The 19746-nt window shown below is 43.5% G+C and overlaps 1 protein-coding gene across 1 annotated transcript in view; it reads right to left on the bottom strand.

Annotated features, from left to right (window-relative positions):
- Window positions 1-19746, bottom strand: part of diaph2 (diaphanous-related formin 2) — a 388150-nt gene that overhangs the window by 82540 nt on the left and 285864 nt on the right. The window contains exon 25 of the mRNA XM_080840181.1: window positions 9653-9777. Within this exon, the coding sequence (XP_080696307.1) occupies window positions 9653-9777 (125 nt within the window). The remainder of the gene's footprint in view (window positions 1-9652; window positions 9778-19746) is intronic.

Raw genomic sequence — 19746 nt, forward strand, 5'->3', positions numbered from 1 at the left:
CATCACTGTAAGTCAATTCAAGGTCAGGCCCGCTTCCCTCCGCCGCACCGCACTGTCTCTGCACATCCGACCGCTGTTTTAAATTACAGGGCTTTAGTCTCTCAGTCTGTACGAGCGTAAGGGCCCTCTGCTGAGAAGGCCGACCTCGGGTGAAACTCAAAAGGTCTCACATCTCAATAGGGCCATGCTCACATTTGGTAGGAGGTCTACACTAAGTCATGAACAGCTCCGAGACTTAAACAGCTCTGACTTTGGACCGACTATAGACCAGCAGAGTCGGACGTAGTACTGATTTAATTTAGCTGCATATGAATGAATAAGACTTCAATATAGTAGGTAGGAACTATTCAAAATTTTGATGCAGTCCTGTGTCACTATGCTGGTAATTGAAATATGAAGATGTAATGGTGCTTGTGTTGAGACAGAGATCCTAAGCTAATAGCCTTTTAAATAGCAGACTTCCACACCCATCCACTGTTAACATTTAAAACATTGTCTTCAGACATCCTCAAAAGGAATAGATGATGTCATATCTAATTAATATTAGTCTGGATTAGACTCAATCCAGCAAATATTGAAAATGGTTTCAAGGCGTTTATTCCCTTGTGAACTGCAAAACAAAGTACCATGAGGCACGTGGGCTAGTGTTGAATAATTCACTGAAGCAACTGGATTTACAAAGACATTGACAACTGCTGACCTCCTCGCTGAAAGGGCTATACAAGAACCATCTCAGTAGGTTAGCCGATATAGGTCTCAGCAGATAAACATGAACTGTAACAGAGACAATAGTCTCTCAAACAACAAAAATAGAGCAATAACTAATTTGTGTGGAGGCACTTTGTCTGAATGGCCTGAGCCAATCGAGCGACACATGCAACAGTACCAGCGCATTGATCTCCTCCATCGATGAAGCAGTCAATTATCACAGAGTGGATTTATAGCACAGCAGGCAAAGGAAGAAGGTACACAGAGCATGCTCATCAGCTTGTTCAGGCATTTCAAATGGTGAGAAACAAAACTATAGGAAGACTGACAGAATCTAGTTGGAGTTTTTGTAATATTTTGTTGTTTATGAAAAGGAGAGGAAGCACAGGTAGGGAGTGGGGTTCATTAGCTGACTGACAGCAGCACAGCATAGCATCAACAGTGAGGAAAGCAACGGATGCCAAGTACCACAAAGGGAGCTGATGTGCATTACAGAGAGAGACAGAGAAATGGAGAGGGAGAGAGAGAGAGAGAGAGAGAGAGAGAGTGAGAGAGAGAGTGTGAGCGAGAGAGTGTGAGAGAGAGATAAATGGAGAGACAGAGAGAGAGAGAGAGAGAGAGAGAGAGCGAGAGAGAGAGAGAGAGAGAGAGAGAGAGATGTGTTGAAAAGTGAGTTGATGTTTGTGTCAGGGATCCGGAGAGTTCTCTGGGAGATGGAGACTGTCCTCGAGACAAACGTCCCACTGTCTCCCCTGTGGAGCCAGGCACTGGCAGGATACCATGTATCTCAAATGGCATTTCTCCACAGACCACCCCTTGGCGTGATTGATGACACTAATTTTGTCAATTAATGGAGAAAACCCCCGTTGATTAACATCAGATTGCAGTTTGTAATTGTTAGTGTTCCCGACTGTCAGAAATTCATTTTAATTAGGGGCTCCATTTTTTCTCTCTCCCTCTCCCCCTCAAATAGAGTTTACTTACCGAGGATCTCTGAAAGTAACCTGGCGGAGTCTAGACTTTGTGTTGCCATCTCCAGTATTTATAGCATTTTAAAAGCAGCTACCTAGACTAGACTGCGGCAGGGAAATACCTTCACTGACTCCAGTCCGACAAAGACATTATATCTCACAATCAATTTGTAACTGGGAGATAATTAGTACACTTTGCATAATGAACACACTAATTGGTTCAAAGCAGGAGAATGCAGTTAATACATCTAGCTAATGGCATGTCTATGCACAGAGATGGCACCAATGGGCTGGATGAGTGACAGAAAAGCCTTGGGCCTATTGGTAAGGCACGGAGCAAGGGGGCCTCTAAACTGAAGGAAGGGAAGGAATGAGCGGGAGTAGCAGCCAATGGAGAGAGAAAGAGCGCCGTTTGTCTGCCTTCTTCTAAGACGGCGGCGTCAGATGGGAGGGGAATGTGATTATTGAGATGTGTGGTGAGATTCTTCTGGCAGTCATTAGATTTACATACAGTGCCACAGCCTGCCACTCTGGCTTCAGACGCTACCGTATCCTGGCTAATGATGCTGAGGCCGCTTAATCAGGCGAACCCCTCCTGAGTGCCACTGGCCTTGCCTACTGCCACTTATTTGCAGTAACAACAACTACAACAACAACTAAATAAATAAACAAATAAATAAATAAATTACCGGCGCCAGTGGTGAATGTTTTCATGTCTGCCTCAGAGTGGGACTCTTGATGTCTCAGATGTGTGTCTGCAGGATGTGACCGAGGATTAAATGGACTTCCACTCGGCATTTTACAAGTAACTGGAGCATCGGCAATGACATTAGTTGGTTACAACAATTTTCAAAGCGGTAAACGTTGACGGCGAAATGTCGAGACAGGCAGGAAACAGAGAGAATCTTATGCCTCATAGAGTGCCAAGCACTGGACGTTGCAGTTGTCTGTGCTATCCTTCCAGTGTTTTCAAATTCTCCCCATGCTCCCTCTCGCCACACGTTTCCCCAAACACAAAGAGGCAAACTCTTTTTGAGGAGATGAGCATAACAGCATGCTCTCCTCCCTCTCCATTTGCATTTGATAAAGCTGTTTGCCCGACAATGGCGCCGTAGAGGAGAGAGGTTTTTTTTTTGCTAGGGGGATTTTCATTAAAACATCAAATGAGAAGTGAAATGGAGAGCCATGACAGCAGGCGAGCCGGTGAGGCACGAGGAGCACGCTCCAGTGTCTGTGCTGCCACGGCTGGATTACCCAGCATGCCGTGCAACAAGTGCCGGCGGGGCTGAGGTGGTGGTGGTATAGGAGGTGGTGGGGGTGGAGGGGTTGCTTTGCATCGCAGCCGTCTGCTCGTGACAAATGAACAGCGGCATGCTCTGTCTATTACCCCGGCGTTAAGCCCAGGTCTTTTGGGAGAGTAATGAGGTGCAGATTGGAGGTGCCAGAGCGAAGCCACTGAGGTGCAGAGGATGAATGCTCATGGTGCCAGTCGGACCCCTCCAGAAGATGCCCACACAGGATCCAGCCACAGCACAGGATGTGGGTGAGGCTTTTTATCAGGCCTAGCACACACACACACACGCACGCACGTACACACATACCCAAGCCACCCCCCTCTACAGGCACACAGGGATACACATTCGCACACACACACGCGTTCTTAGACACAGACATCCTGTGGCTAGTCTACTTTATTTGACTCTCTAGGCTAAGACTTGCACAACACCTAGATAAAGTGGCTTAATGATGTGTGAAATTCAAAGGCTGGCGGAGCAAACATGGTCATTATCCAGCCAGTCTATTTTTTGAGACTTTCCAAGAGGATAGAAGATTATGCCACAGATTAAGCCTTGCCACTGCACAATATGGTGCGCCGTCTCCATGCAGGCTCTCTGCTGCAGAAATCAAGGCCAAGTGCATTGCAATGGAAGCAAAATTAAACGATGTTCCTTATTATAATCGCCATTTTGGAATCTCCCAAAAGGAAGCTGTGTGCATCATCTGATTCATGTGTAATAGCTGTGCCGGAAAAAGCAGCACCATCTGTGTCCCACAAAACAAAAGGGAGGACTCAGGAAGAGCACAGACATTTAACACAGGGCCTGTGGGACCAGATGCATATAAAACCTCACCCCTCTCACTGAGCTTTGGCCTACCCCAGAGACATCAGGCCACTGATTACAGATCAGTGGGAGAAGCAGTCGACTGAAGCCACGCCAAATTCACCTCCACCCTTGGGCCACTCGGGCTGTCAGGCCCAGCCTCAGTTCTGGTGTCAACTCACACTCCAAGTTAATGGACCTGCCAAATCAGTCCCATTCTCGCCCGGCCTAACGAGACATTGATTGTTGAATTTCCAGGGAGTTCCCGCGCATAATGATACCCGCGCATTGAGACATTCTTTCAACAAATGACCGTGAAGGGGAGAACATTACGACATAAAAAGAAAAGACAAAAAAAGGAGAGGAAAACTCAACCACGGCAAAGACAAAATGATGATTTATGAAACATGATTGGCGAAACATGTGCCCGTCTCATCCAAATGTCACTACAGCCCAGACTGCTGTTGAGACATATGTGTCTCAAGGGGTCCAGGGCTCGACTGAGGAAAAGACAACAGTAATGGAGCATCGGCGAGCAGAATGACGGCTTTGTCTTCCAGAGACCACTGATTGAGGAAACACATGAGGAGACCTGTCTGTGCTCTGCCAAGGACAATCGTTTTGACACTGGTTTCCTGTTCTACCAATGGGCACAGACACATTTCACAGAATAAATCCATCTCCACTGGCAGGCTCGTCAGAAGAGAATGATTTCATGGCTTTAAGACCATAGCTGTCTGCTGTGGGTAAATTTGTCAAAGCAGCACTAACTTAGATATATGGTATTATTTATGCAAACATGTATCAACAAATTATTATAAATATTAATTGCAATTAACATGCTCCTTTCTGTGTCAATGCCACCTTGTATTTCACAAAAAATCAACACTCAGACAGTTGAAATTCAGTGAGAGCTGCTTTTAGCATCAGTGGCATCAATTGATGTTGACTTAAATACAATCCGCCAACATTACAATGCAAAACGCAATCATTTCCCCAAAGCGCAAACCGGTTGTGTCGAACAGTCACAGCTTTTATAAATGGGATTTGAAGAGGCAGTCATGGAGCCCTCTTTCTCATTCAGACACACTGCTCCTCCATCCAGTCACAGATCAAGGCAATCAAGGGCATTAGCATATGCAAAATGATATCACACAAAACACATGGCTTCGGCTGCCATTTTCCAATAAACATGAATCTCGGTTAGACAGCAACATAATCACAGACACCCGTGCCAAGTCTGTTACCCCCCTCGACTCCCTCCACCTCCAACCACCACCAATGATACACACACACACATACACACACACACATCACCCATCCTCTTTATGTTTTTATGATGATCATTATTAGAATTACAATTATTATTTCAGCTGATATTGTTTGTTCAGCTTGGCACCCATTAGAATTTGTTAATTAAAATCATCTCTTGCGACACGTGGTGAATTAAACTGGGCCACTGCTCCTGAACAATAGCATTCTCTTGTAGGGAGCGGTGTTGCAACAAACAAGCACAAAACAAAAAGCCAGGATAGGCATCAGAACACAGTCAGGGGATGAGAGATACGGGCCAGTTCATCATCTCATATGAGTTACAAGACCTTAGCCCCAGCGCGTGGAATTTACTCTGCCAGGCTCTCGGGAACGGAAAAGGCTTCAGAGGAGTTTGCTTTTGCAAGGATCAATTACTCTGGCGTATGATTGGTGCTGAATTTCAGTAATTTTAGTCTGAAACGAAGTTCCAGTCCAAAATTAAAGGAGTAAACATCTTTTCCTCAGTAATTGGTTTCATTTCACCCAAAAACCAGAAATGTGTATGAACACAAGATGTGTAATGACTGACCATATAAAACTTTACATGTTTTATACTCATGATAAATGGCTATTCAACAGCATCTTATACAGACAAAAAAACTCAGTTTGCCTTCCACTGCCTGTGGCGACTGAGTAGGACTTTACTATAGGTGATAAAAAAACCTGTGGTTGAGTTTATAACAGCATATAACAACATAGCTGTATTTCCAAAGCAAGACATTATACAGCTCTGTTGTGAGATCGCCAGAGGGCCTCATGTTTCAGGGCACCATATGGATTGCCATTATGTTTAACTAGCAAACACAACCTCCGAGGCAGAGACACTCTCTCCCTTCCCATAACTCACTGCATTGTGAGCCCATGGAGAGAGAGACATTAAATTAAAATGTCTTTGTTTGAGGCTGTATATGTGTGGCTGGTCTTATAGCGGACTCTTCCAGAGGTAGACTGATAGCACTGCTATGAATGGGCAGGAGACCCAGTGGGCTTACTGAGTTACTGCTGTTTGTCACAAATGGCCTCAAAGCTGAATCCTCCTCTACAGTAAGCACATCTATCCCTCGCAATATCCCCTGTGCATACAAGAACCCTTTTAATGTCAGACTTGAAACGAGTGAGAGTAAATGCTATTCAGGTTTCAGGTGAAGTTTTATGATGTGTATATTTAACTACTACATATGTATGAATGTCTTAGATGGCTGCCGTGAAAAGCTATGCAGTCATCTCATTGGGATGTTAGATCAAATACTGATTGGCTAGTAATTTCACCAGACACGCAACACGCCCTCTAACATGCATGTGAATAATAAAGATTCCTCCTGTATTTGTATAGAGCATTCATCCTAACGAAAGTTGCCCGATCAAAGAATGAAAAGTACGATTTGTGTGTTTTCCTCAGTATCAAAAAAGAATGAAATAAAATACAAAATAAAACCGGTTTTGTGTTCCGACGTCCCCCTGGGAGCAGAAAGGTTAAGCTAAATATCAAACAGGCTGAATCATGGCGTAGAGTGCAGAGTACAGAGATCTATTAGACAAGCACCCTCATCCATCAAAGCTCAGTGTGGCAGCCAAACACCGCTGTGACCCTCCATGCACCCATTATCCGCCCAGTATGCAAGGTCCCCGCGCACTAGCACCCCCTCCCCTCTCCTCCCCTTACCAGAGGCAACACGACTCCGTGTCAACCCACCATACATCTACCGGGGCCCGCGCTCTGGACCCGAAAGCCCTGGAGTGAGTTAGGGGTCTCCCGTGGCTCGTATGTCATTTAAAAGCCTTTGTGGGGAACCATTACTTCTGATAGATAGAAATCACCAAACTGCTGAACACACTGCCGTGTTCTGCAATTTGCATACATTTAAGTAATGGAATGGCAGAAAAAGTATCAATATCAATATACGATGTGAAGAAGTCATTCACGCAGGGTGGAGGAAGGAGGGGGGGGGGGGGGGGGGGTCTTGAGGAGGGAGGGAGATGGGTGGAACGTCTGACTAAGAACTGAATACTGGCCTGCAGAAGGGCTATTGGGTATCAGTCAGAGTGCCTGGTGCTCCTAACATGCTTGAGCTACAGATGCAGGTAAACAACCACTGGATATGGTGCACTTTTGACATTCATTTAATATCTGCATCAGTTTTAGTTATTTATTGAGTGTCAGTGTTGACTTTGTAATGAAATCAGAAAAAAAAATAAACATATATTCAGAATATGGCTTCAATTACCTTTTAAAAAAAGACTGCTATTCATAATTAAGCTGTCTCAAAGATGGCATATGCAATCAACTTCCCAATGAGTTCCTGTCACTCACTTAAATGTGTGGTGTCCCCTTTTACCTTTTACATCAAATGTTCCTTAGGCACACTGGTAGTCTAGTGATTTTCTTTCTGGTTTATCACTCTTTTTATCACTGTATACACAAAAATATTTTCCTCATAAAAACATTTTGCCGTTCATTATTTAATTTCCTTTGTTTCCTTTAACTAGAGCTTTAGATTGTATCCCTTTTGTGTATTATCTCATGAGCACTTCAAACTTTTTATTTTCAAAGCTCAATTGTGTAAGTCTGAAAACAATGAGTCTGTACAAAGTCTGATTTCACCAAAATAAATTGCACACTAAAAAAGGTGAGCGGTGGAAGAAAACATTTGCATAGAATACACACCTGGAGCCAAGCTCTTCCTTCAACTGCAGGCACCCCGAGCCATTTTTTATTCTGAAAGCGAGGGGATCACTCTCAGCACCCAATCATGTGAATTGATTGTACACAGGTTACGAGAGGAAGGGGGCACGCCATATCCTCAAAAACAACCCATTTATTTCCACTAACATATGCACCACATCTACTGAGTGATGACATGAGGATGGAGGTCAAACCTGGGTCAAAATAATGTTGAAGCTGATAACAAAAGAAAGAAATAGAGGGAAAGAAAATAAACATTAAGGAAGGACAGTCAATCAGTGAGCATCTGAAGCAGAGCAACGCCCTGGGTCATTGGCTATCACTCCAGAAGGATTGCCCTCCTGCTGAATCTCCTGCTGGGGGGAGAAGAAGGGAAAAAAAGCGCCTGACTGCAGCTCCGGCGAGGTGTTTGCCTTCCCTAGCTTTCTCCTCAGCCTCCACCTTAAAGGGGAGAAGGGGGTGTAACAACTCTCCGCTATTCTACAGCGATACAGATCTGAGCCGATGACCCCGTCCTCCCCCGTCCTGCCTCTAATGACAGATCAGGGGGACCGAGGGAGAAGTCGTGGTGTTAGTGTTTTTCCAAGTCAGGGCCAGGTTGGCTTTTAGAAGTCTCTGGGGGTGGCGGGTGGCGCAGACAGGCCTTGTACACAGACGGCTGCAGCAGTGCATCTGCACTTCTCCATTTCCTTTCGCTCAAGTTCAAACCCTCAGAGGAGCCCAAGGATAATCAATACCGACACCGGGGGCCCTGGCTGCCTTCCTGGCTTATTTTCTTCCATTCACACAGAGAGAGCCGGCAGCATGGCGGGGGAGAGCTCTCTATATTTTAATTACGCAAATTTAACCATCCCTCTTTGACTCGGAGCAGATTGTTAATGCGTTGGAGGGCTATTATTCTTGTGCCACCCAAAGTGCTGAGTAAGCTTTGATAAATCTCTGATACCAACTTGGGAGCAAAGAGGAGAAGTGGGGTTTTGTGCTGTCTATACAGAGTGCCTGTGGAACATATGGAAGGCTTCTGGTGATTGATGAATTACCAATGCCTTTTTTTTTCTTCCTTTTCCACCCAGTTTGCATTACCGAAAGCACAAAGAGGAAATTAGCTCAATTTGTATGTCTTTGAAAAGGGGTCTATGCCAAAGCAGCATTCAAAACCACCATTTTCTTTCCTTTTTTTTATCCCATAACCAATATGTAAACACTTGTGTCAGAGAGCAACTTGCCTGCCAAACCTCTCTTTGTCAAAACAAAAGGGGCAAAAAAAAGTGCTACAGTATCGCAAATTGAATTTGAGCGACGAAACCACACTGCCCTTAAGTGAAAGCACTCTGATACCGAAACGGGAGAGGAGTCTTGAGAGATGATGCCCAGAGAAGGGTTCCTGAGGAGAGGGGCCTGTGGTTGGTCCGGAGATTAAATCAGTGTGGGTGATAGAGGAGTAGGGGTTGGGGGGCACCAGGGCTCTATTATGATCCAACGGGGAGAAAGTGGAGGAGCCATTTATAAATAGCCTCCAGGCTGCGCCTACTCAGGGGTCTCGGGAGAGAGGGCGGTGCACCGATAAACATCACGCCACCAGGGAGCTCTGCCCATCCCTTCAGTCCCCCTGGAGGTTCCCCTGCTCACCGTGGAGAACCTTCGTATTCGCTGGGAGTGACGACTGCCTGCAGCTCATACATGCCTACCGCACGCGCGTGCGCGAGTGTGTGTGTGTGTGTGTGTGTGTGTGTGTGTGTGTGTGTGTGTGTGTGTGTGTGTGTGTGTGTGTGTCAAAAGGAAACTCATAGAAATAAAAGATATAATCTCAGCTCCTACCTGCTCCAACATGGTCAAAGAGGATTCATAACAGAGGAGTCAGACTGAAAGGATATGGACATTTTTTCCACAAACTTGTCCTGTTTGTCATCGCTCTTGGGGAAGTTGGTGATGTCGTTCTCCAGCCTCTGGATCTGGCGCTCCATGTTGTCCAGACTGGCTTTCAGAATCTGTGCAGAGACTGGAAATACACAAACAAAGAAAGTTAAGGCACGATGAAGGCAAAAACAAAAAAACATAGCAGTGTGATTTAGAAGGGCTTGCTGACTGATATCTGATTTGTCATTTCCCATCTCGAACTGACAACTCCTAATGTCATAAGTAAACAACTCTAGGAACTGCAGCTCCATGCTGACATGGCTGCCAGTGATTGGGCCCCGAGCCACAACGGCCTCAGCCATGAGACTGTGCCCTCCGCTAATCTGTGTGTAATCACCATTCACAGCTCTCCTGCACCCCCTCCATCACTCACTATTCAGATGAGCTCTTTCAAGTCTGCACTTCAAAGCGCTTCCCCCCTGTGTCTTAGGGGGAGTGGGGAGTGGGGGGGTGGGTGTGGGGGATCAGACAGGATGCCGCTGCCCCTGGGCCAGCCGTGTTGTGATCGCTGTTTTGGCTTTAGAGGTATTGATAGCCGCGCTCCCGATGATCACTCCACTAAAGGCTGACTCAAGTCCGACTGAGAGGGTCAGCGCACTGACGCAGGGGAGAGGGAAGGAGAGAGAGAGAGAGAGAGAGAGAGAGAGAGAGAGAGAGAAGGAGAAAGAGAGAGAGAGAGGCAGACCTGAGTCTAAGGAGGTTCCTTAAAAGGCTCCACTCTCGACCACAAACTTTTTGAGGGCAGGCATACTGGACAGACTACTTTTAAAGGTCTATGCTGCTTTATTGGTTTGTTTACTCTGATTGCAAAGTCTTTAATTTACCTCTAACTATGGCCCATTCAACTGAACATTATACAGTGACAATTTTATCAACTGTCAGAGAAAAGTTTGAACACACCTTGCACCACACCGGCTTGAAATTGCAATTTTTTTACTTTCATTGTTTATGATTTATATCTGATTAAAAAGGTAAATACTGACTTTTCTAATTTGTTGTATAAAAGATGACTAAGACTTGCATTTCAATTCTAATATTAAGGTTATATACAGAATGAAGGAATTTAGCATTTTATGTAAATTTGCTCATTCCGTGTGAACACAAACTTTTGATAGACAGTGCAATTATATCCCTGATATGCAGCTTACAAAAGAATCCATTATGCAGTCACAATGAGAAAGCACAGTTATGCAACAGAAGGCAAAAGTCTTGAAAATGCAGGCACACATGGAACGTGTACTCGGGGCTGCAGATTCAATTAATAGCACACCAGACAAAAGTGTAAGTATTTCTCACAGATTTTCAGACATATCCAAACACGGAAATGCAATGCATTGAAAAATGTCAATAAAAGCAACCTTGTGCCCATGAGGCTAATTGTAATTCCGATGTATTATGTTATAGAGGAAGCCATGGCAGTAAAGGCCAACCAACGCTTATTTCCCTCCTCACAGAAATAGCAGGGAAGCCAGAGTTATCTAGACAAGGTGAGGCCAGTGCGGTCGAACTTCCAAGGCACCCTGTGTCTTTCTCCTACAATTTATATACGAGAAAGACGACAACGAGATTAGTGAAATGGAAAACTGAAGAGAGGACAGGACCCACAGGCCTGCCTGCGGAGAGGAATCAACCAAGGGCCAGATGCAACAATGCCGAAGGTGAAGCGTGAGTCACTGAGCCATTAAGCGGGCACGCAGGAGGAACGTCGACAAACACCGGATTAACTGTCCCCCTGATCAAGGCTCACAAAGCCCCCGGTGAACTCCTGGACTGGGGGGCGGGGAGGAGGGGGGTTCACAATCATGGCAGTTTACCACGTCTCCCCCTCCTCACCTCATGAGGCGATGGAGAAGAAGAATAAGAAGAGATGAGGAGGGGATGTGGGCAGGCTGGGCAAATATCCCAAGATGGATAGACGTTAGATGTGCAGAGATTCACAGTGATGTGCAAACTACTCTGTCCTATACTAACGCAGAACAACAGGAAGCTGGAGGGGATGAGGCCCTGGAGTGTTGGGGGGGGGGGGAGGGTGTGTGAGGTCAACTTATAATTGGGTTGAGTCACCGATCACGCTGACTCCGGCTGGTTATGAGTGAGCGAAACGCGCTGTGAGAGACTAATATAGAGCAATGTGCTGATGTCATGACAGGCTGGGGAGAAACATCAAACGAAAGCACTTCTCCCTACCTGAAAATAAGCGTGTTTATTTGACTCTGTGAAACTAGATTGACAACAGTGACCAAAGTATTACATCTAATCACCACAGTAGCCTACTTTCTTCATATTCACACAGGTATTGTTGTATATAAAGCTGAACTGTATTTTCACACATTTCTAGATTGTATCTAAACAATTCATGCAGCTGCTGAGATATGGGTAATTTTTCCTTTTTGGTATATTGTTTTGGGGGAAAAACTGCTCTATATGCATAAAGCACCCCTTGGGAACATTATAAGTGACGTTATGAGAGGGGGTCAAAATGTTTACATGCATAGAGCATCCCTTTGAAACATTATTAGTGACATCATTATAAGAGTTGGACAAAATATTTACGGAACAGAAGAAACATGAATAGCTTCCACAAAACATGCCCATTTCTCACAAATCAGGAGATGGAGAAATACTTACCTCAAAGCTTCGTCTTTCACCATTGCCTAATTTCTTAAAACTTTTTCTGCATATGATACTTTTGACTGCAGTCAGCAAGACGTCACCTATATTTTATTGGCAGGCAGTAAACTATGAATCATCTGCAATGGCTGACTAGTATTTATATATCGCTCTCTAGCTCAACATATTCTTAGAAAAATCAAACATCAAACCTGTACTTCAAAGGTCTTTATGAGGAAAAGTGATTTTTATGTTTGTCCAAGAAACGATTCGCACCTGGATTTTTCCTTCTCTTTTTTCTCGTCCTCCTGTCTCAGTAAGATTTGCCAGCATTATAACCATGTGTCTTCCGCCGTCTCGACAAAAAGAGCCAAAAGTAAAAGCTTATTGCATCAGTGATAGAGTTGTACTAGAAGACAAACTCTTGCCCTACTCACCACTTCACAGATTTACAACATCATTACTGTTTGTGGTGTTCTGCTAGGCCTCCGTCCCTGATATTTATTTTCACAGGGATGTGACAGAGGAGAACTATTTCATTAAACTGGCTCCCATTTGCACTCCCAATAAACTGCCAACAAAATATAACGCCAGTCGTCATAAAAGCCAGGGGATGTACAACACCAAATACCAAATCATCCGCCCTAATGTGAAGATGTCAGCATTATACCTAGCCATTTGTTGAATGGGGCAATTTTCAATTTGGATTTATGGACGAAATGTATCAATATTTCATTCCTTATTCTTGTGTTGCTTTCAAAGGTTACAGTGGGAATGGAGATTTATCTCGTGTGTGGCCTTCCTCTCGTGGCATAAAGGATGGATAGACGTTTAAATAATGTCTGAGCTTGTGCAAACAAAGGCAAATTAAATCTAAAACTAGACTGAAGGTCACTGCAGAATATCTACTTGGCATCACAATGCAGGATTAAAGCCTTCATGGTCTGCTCCAACCATGCTTAAAAACATCCCTGAGCAAATCAATGTGCCACATACATACGTTTTATGTGTGCATGTGTGAGAGAGACCTCAGAGTCAAAAAACCACGCTTTCCTAGACTATATCACAAAGCATGTGTATATGTTGTTTAAAGCTTTAGCAAGCCGGATGAAAAACTGAGACTTCACCTCGGCTAAGAGAAGAAACAGGTGGCAGAAGGAAATGATATAATAACCTCCATTATAAAGCACACTGGCTGTCATTAGAGAAGGTCCATTAGCTTCTACATACTTCAGTGAATCGCACCGCATTCACGCTCTGCAAATGACTCTAGGTTGGATGAGGGGAAATTGGTGTATGTGAATAGGACAGAGCCATATCCCTAATTTACCTGCTGTAAAATGAATTTCACCAGCCGGGGATGGTCAATGAAAACCTATCCAAGGGGACCATTAAAAAATGAATAACAGTCAATAGAAGAAGGACTCTTGAGATGTGACCAGCGTCTAGAAGGCTGCAGTGTGTCTATAATTCTTTGAGGACAACCTTTGAGGATTCAACATGACAACAGCTACCCATAAACAAATAAACAACTAGAGATCTACAAATGTATACTGGCGAAATACACATGATATATACCTGCGTACATAGATACCTACATTCATATATGTAATGTAAATGTAAATACAGTCACTCAATTAGCGTGCTATTATATTAAGTGCGTTGTTGCGAGGTACTTGGAAATAATACTTCCTTCCGAGCTTGAGTGAACATCTCGTTTGTTTGGGAAACATTTTTTCCCCCGTGAAAGCACTAAAAAAAAGACAAAAGCAGACAACTTCAGCTCGTTATGAAGAGGGATTGGCGAGGATGGGATGACTAGTGCATTGCGCCGGAGACACCAAAAAGCTCATATTGCAAGGGTGAAAGTGATACTCTTGTGGTGACAAAGGAACCAAATCACCCACTTGTGATTACCTGGGATACTGTGAGGGTGAAACTTAAGAGTCTCGTTGACTAACGCTTCTTCAAGGGTGCAAAGACAGAACAAATGAGCCAATTTACATGTATAGTTAAACTGACGGAACGGGGGAAGTTCATACCACAGAATTAACTGAGAAGTATAGTTCCGTTTTGAATGAGTGGCTGGGACTCAATTAGCCTTCTTCTCAGGGATATTCCACAAAACCCTGGAAGGGGAAGGCTTGCAAATTCACCAATACACGCGCTGCCATAAATCCAGGCTCACAATTCATTTCATTATCAAATAAGGGAATGAATGAGACTTTGTATGTTGCCATTGAGTTGCAGTGTAAATAATATTATCACTGAAAAACAGGAAACAAACAAGAACATAGTTGCCGCACAATTCAATTAATCTCTGTGGAAAGGGAGCAAATCCGCACGATGTATGGGTCTGTCCATAATTATTATTCACCATCAGTGGAATGCTAATCGTCCAGGGTGGGGTGTGGTGTGGTTGGGGGGGGTGTAGAAATCCCCTTTTCGTCCGCTCCATTTATTATTGTAATTTGTATTTTTCCTCAAATCCCCCACTTAACAAAGCTTTATCATAATTAAGGATTTACTGCATTCGTTGATTTCATCTGAAGGATTTCGTTTGACAAACCTTAAGGTTAAAATATGCTTCAAAGTAAGCCCTCAGCCAAGGGTAAATATGCAAATCTACAGATGCAGTTAACACCATATTCTAGTCATTTAGGTAAATTATAGAGGAGCGGTCCTAAGCTTCAGGGAGAGGCACGCACACATAGACACACAGACAAAAGATGAAAACAAGCATGTGCGTGCACACACACACACAGATATTCACACGCTTGCACAAATCCACACACACAAAAGGCCCCAACACTGAACACATCATACACATCAAAACAGCATAGAAATACCTATCTGCAGTAAGTCTATATTCACATAAAGGACGTGCGGAAATACACAATGAAATAGACATATAGTTACAATACAGCTATTACAAATAAGTAAAAAGATGTGGAAGGTGGGAGGAAAATAACACCTTTAACCGTCTCTGAAAAGCCCTTTCAAATAGCCAAAAATAAACATCATCCACTATTGTTTGTTTAACAAACAGAAGATGTGGGACACACTGAATGGGAAAACCACATTCCCAATGCAGGGCTAATCAGCGATACTGCACCACAACAGAAATGGAGTTGTGAGTTGCCTCCATTTACCAGTGGGGGGTAAAAAAAAAGCAAAGCACACTCATCTGTGCTGGGGCCCGTGACCTATCAGGGCTGTGATGGGTTATGGTCAGGTTCTCACCACTCCCCATCCACAACCCTGCCCTCCTCCTCACACAGACAGCCATCTATTTTGAGTGATGGGCTTAGGCCTTTGCAAGGGCAGCCAGTCAGGGAATGAAATGTGCAAGTCCCCTTTGAACAAATTCCATCAGGATCCATCAGCATGGGCTGCAGCACTGATAACACGGTAGCCATTGTGAGCGACTCCTTCAATAACGCATCAATGCCCCTGCCAGGCACCTTTAGAAGGAGGCCCGGGGTTGGGACACAATTATCTATTTGGGATTGGAGGTGGAGCGCAGATAAACACAAGGTGAGACAGGTAAGGACAGTGAACAAATCCTCAGACAGGAGAAAGACTGCGAAAGCAAAGAGCTCAAATGCACAACCGATGCCAAAGAGAGGGGAACCATCCACAAAGGAAAGAAAGGATGTGGGAAAGAAAGACGAAGAGGAGAAAAGGGGGAGGCAAAATAAACATTTGGCAGTAAAGTCATAAGATTTTGCAATTCTATTGCTTTTGGCAGTCATCGCAATGGCAGCCAGGCCAATGTCTCACGAGGAATCGCAAATGGAGTCAATTACACTTTATTTTGATACATGGGAAAGTTTAGACATTGACCTGAGGTGATGACAATTCCCTGAGTGTCAAGGGGAAATCAAACACATACGGGAAGTGAGAAAAGAGAGAAACAGAGAAAGGGAGAGAGAGAAACAGAGAGAGAGAGGGCGAGAAAGATGAGGGCTGGGGAGAGAAACTGGACACTTTCTTCTGGTGCATTTAATACATTCTACAAACAGAGTGGCCTCGGGTGTTGTCATTTCAAAGCCCAAGGAATTAACAGTCAGATGGATCCGCTCGATCAGACAGTTCACACACAACATGTTTGTATGGATCTCTGTCACTGTTTTACATTGACAGGGAGAGAGAGAGTGAAACAAACAAAGGGAGATATAGAATAAACAAGAGGCAACAGGGAGTTTGCATTAGCTATGAACCTGTGAACTAAAATCAACTGCAAAATGCTCATTCCACAGTCATACGTACTAGGCACTCTGAGATTCCTTTGAATGAAAAGTGCGTTAAAAATAAAATGAATTATTATTATTATTATTATTACTGAAATGTAGGGGTGGGAATCTCTTGGCACCTCACGATTCGATTCCGATTCAGAGGTCACCGATTATCGATTCTAAACCGATTATGAATGCATTTCGACTTTTAAAACATTTGTGTTTGCTACTCAGAGTCTTTGCTACACTTCCTACTTTGTGTTTGATAATTAAAGAACATCAACAGATGAATTACCTTCTTTATTTTTTATTAGAGAAAAAGCTTTTCCTTGTCACAATTTTGACTTTCTATGAACAATGCAATAATCGATGCAGCTTGCATTTCAACATAAAATGGATGTGTAAAAAATTAAATTAAAAAATCGATTATGAACTTTTCTGAATCGAGACAGAATCATTTTAGAGAGAATCGAGAAAAATCGAATAATCAATTTTTTTCCCCCACCCCTACTGAAATGTCACTACCTTATTGCTCATGGCACAGAGGAACAAAATCGAGAGAGAGAGAGAGAGAGAGAGAGAAGGACAGAGAGAGAAAGAGAGGAAGAGAGAGCGAGAGAGAGAGAATTGATGGAGGACAGATACCTCACATGGAGACACACACTGCACTTGGGCCAGGAGGCCGGTGGGACTATGGCCTCAGGGGACAGGTGGAAGATACAGCCCTTTCCTCCAGTGCAGGTGCATGCAGGGGGGGCTGGTTTGGCAGTCAGGGTGGGCCTGAGTGGTGGCTGAGGGAAGTGACTGAAACAGATGGTGTTGCTGGGGGATATTTACTGGTAAACAGACACCTTTGTCCCCCTCTATCTCCACTGCCCATTTGCCTTGGGCTGAGTACTGAAACTCACGAGAGCCAGCCATCCCTTTCATGTGTTCACATTCCTGTGCAACAAAGAGGACACTAATCACGAGACCAGCTCTGCGTTGCACTCAACAACTTTAGCCATATTGTTTTCAAAGGTGTTCCGGTAAAGCAAAGGGGCGATTATTTGTTAAAAATGATTAAAAACTATTTGTTAAAAAAAATGAAGAAAAAAAAAAAAAGCTTTTAGGTCTACTTTGAAATCAAAGTACCCCTGTAGTTTTAGAGAGTTAGCGAAAAACAGTGTTTCTTTTTTTTCCCCCAATCGCTTTTCCTAAAGGTAATCTCGCTATCAAGATTCAAAGCTTTCTGCAATATGGCATCATGTTTGATTTGGAGTTTGGATATCCAACTTGCTAAGGGAAATGAAAGTCTTTGATTTTAGAGGCAGAAATGATGAGAAATGGGAGAGAGAAAAAAAAATTCCCTTCCCCTCCTGAAATACCGCTGAGGTTTAGTGAGTGCAAATCAGGCTTTGTTTAGTGGGAAGTGTGTCTCTGTTACTCTCAACGAGTTGAGAGATTACTTGGAACAATGGGAATGACAGTTGGTGGTTCATGCACAATGGAATTCAGAGCGGAGATTAAATTAAACGGTGCTGTGGGGACTGTGCAAACGGCTAGAAAAGTTAACATTTTTTAATTAATCATAATTGGCATAATTAGTAAGTTGATATTTATTGACATAATAGATTGGGAATACAAATTGTTCCAAAAAATATTGGGGCATTTATTCAAGCTGATTCAATTCCCTAGATTAACACTGACACACACACACAAGCATTATTGTGTTTGTGTGTGTGTGCTTGCGATGGCATTTAAACGTTCAGAAATATCAAGTGTCTGCAGAGCAATACAGCTGGGTAGATTGTGGACTAGTGACATAGACAGACGAAAAAAAAATTAAAAAAAGGATTGACTGAAAGCTTCACACTCATTCACAACTTCAAAGTTCGACACTATCACGCGGCAGGGTCTCGCGCCTCCCTCACCTTGGGAAGACACTTCTCTTTCGCTGTCCCTGACATCCCCACTCCACCCCAGATACACACAGGTTCAAAAGGTTATCGTTGAGTTCTCTGTGCTCTCGTTGTCTCCACTCACAGTGAATACGAATACATATAAAATACATAGAATATGGATAAGTGAATAAAGAAAATAGTTTAAAAGTGTAACATTTGAACCTGCCATACTGTCTACACAAGGACCTAACAAATGCTTTGTGGAGCTTCTTCTCTCGCCTCAGTAAAATGCTGGTCGGTGTCTCAGACGGACTAGAGAACAAGGTTACAGTTAGTCAGCAGCACAGAAAGGGGGGAAAAAATAATAATCGTGTCAAGTCTGTTTTCTTTCCTTTTTTTTTCTAGCATACTGTATGTCCTTCATTTGAAATTCAGCCTAACTTCATTCCTGGCTCAAGAGCTCCCTCTGTGACAGCACGGAGCCAGGAGCAGCAGCCAGTCGGCACATGGACATGTTTATGGGAGGACCTCGGGAGTTAATTGACTGTAACCTTTTGGGGATGAGACGGAATACTTCAGGTAGGTAGTCTCCATCTGTGAGAGGACTATGGGGTTCAAGGGCCCCGATTGCATGACTGCTTGAAAGCAGAACAATGGACAAGCGGAATTCATTCATCTGATATATCTAAAGGGATAGCATTCAATATCTTTTCTTGTTTGAGGTATTTTTTTAACACTTCCACAGGATATGAGTTATGACACCATACATTTTTACAAATGTACATATAAATGTATAGTCGTACATTAATCACATATATTTGCATAAAACAATAAAATATTGTGTGCCTATAAAATAAGCAATACAACTAAATTAGCTGTTTAACTTTACTTCTCTTGAGAAAACAGATGACACATTTTATTTCTGCTTAAAATACACACTGTACCACAGAAAAAGGTTCCCAGAGAAGTAGTTAATTGCTGTTATTTGAAAAGAACTAAAATTTGTATTGACTCTATTTTTTACTGGTTCTAACACAGGTTCAGCTCTATAAACAAGCTCTGTGTGAGATTTTAAAATAAGTAAATCACTAAGTAAATGAAATCGTATGGCCAACATAAAAACCAATGTTCACGCTCAAAATTGCTTTTGAGGTGCAAAATGAAAGAGAGGCGTTGCACACTCTGCAGAGCCAGTATCATAATTGACTGCACCTGATCCCCTACCCCAGCTAAAGGCGGCGAGAGGGTCCTCTCCTCGGAATAGATAATCGACACAGATAATTCAAATAAATGAGAGCTGTTGAAAACATGCAGACTCCA

Source organism: Sprattus sprattus (assembly GCF_963457725.1).
Source record: "Sprattus sprattus genome assembly, chromosome: 6".
NCBI lineage: Eukaryota > Metazoa > Chordata > Actinopteri > Clupeiformes > Clupeidae > Sprattus > Sprattus sprattus.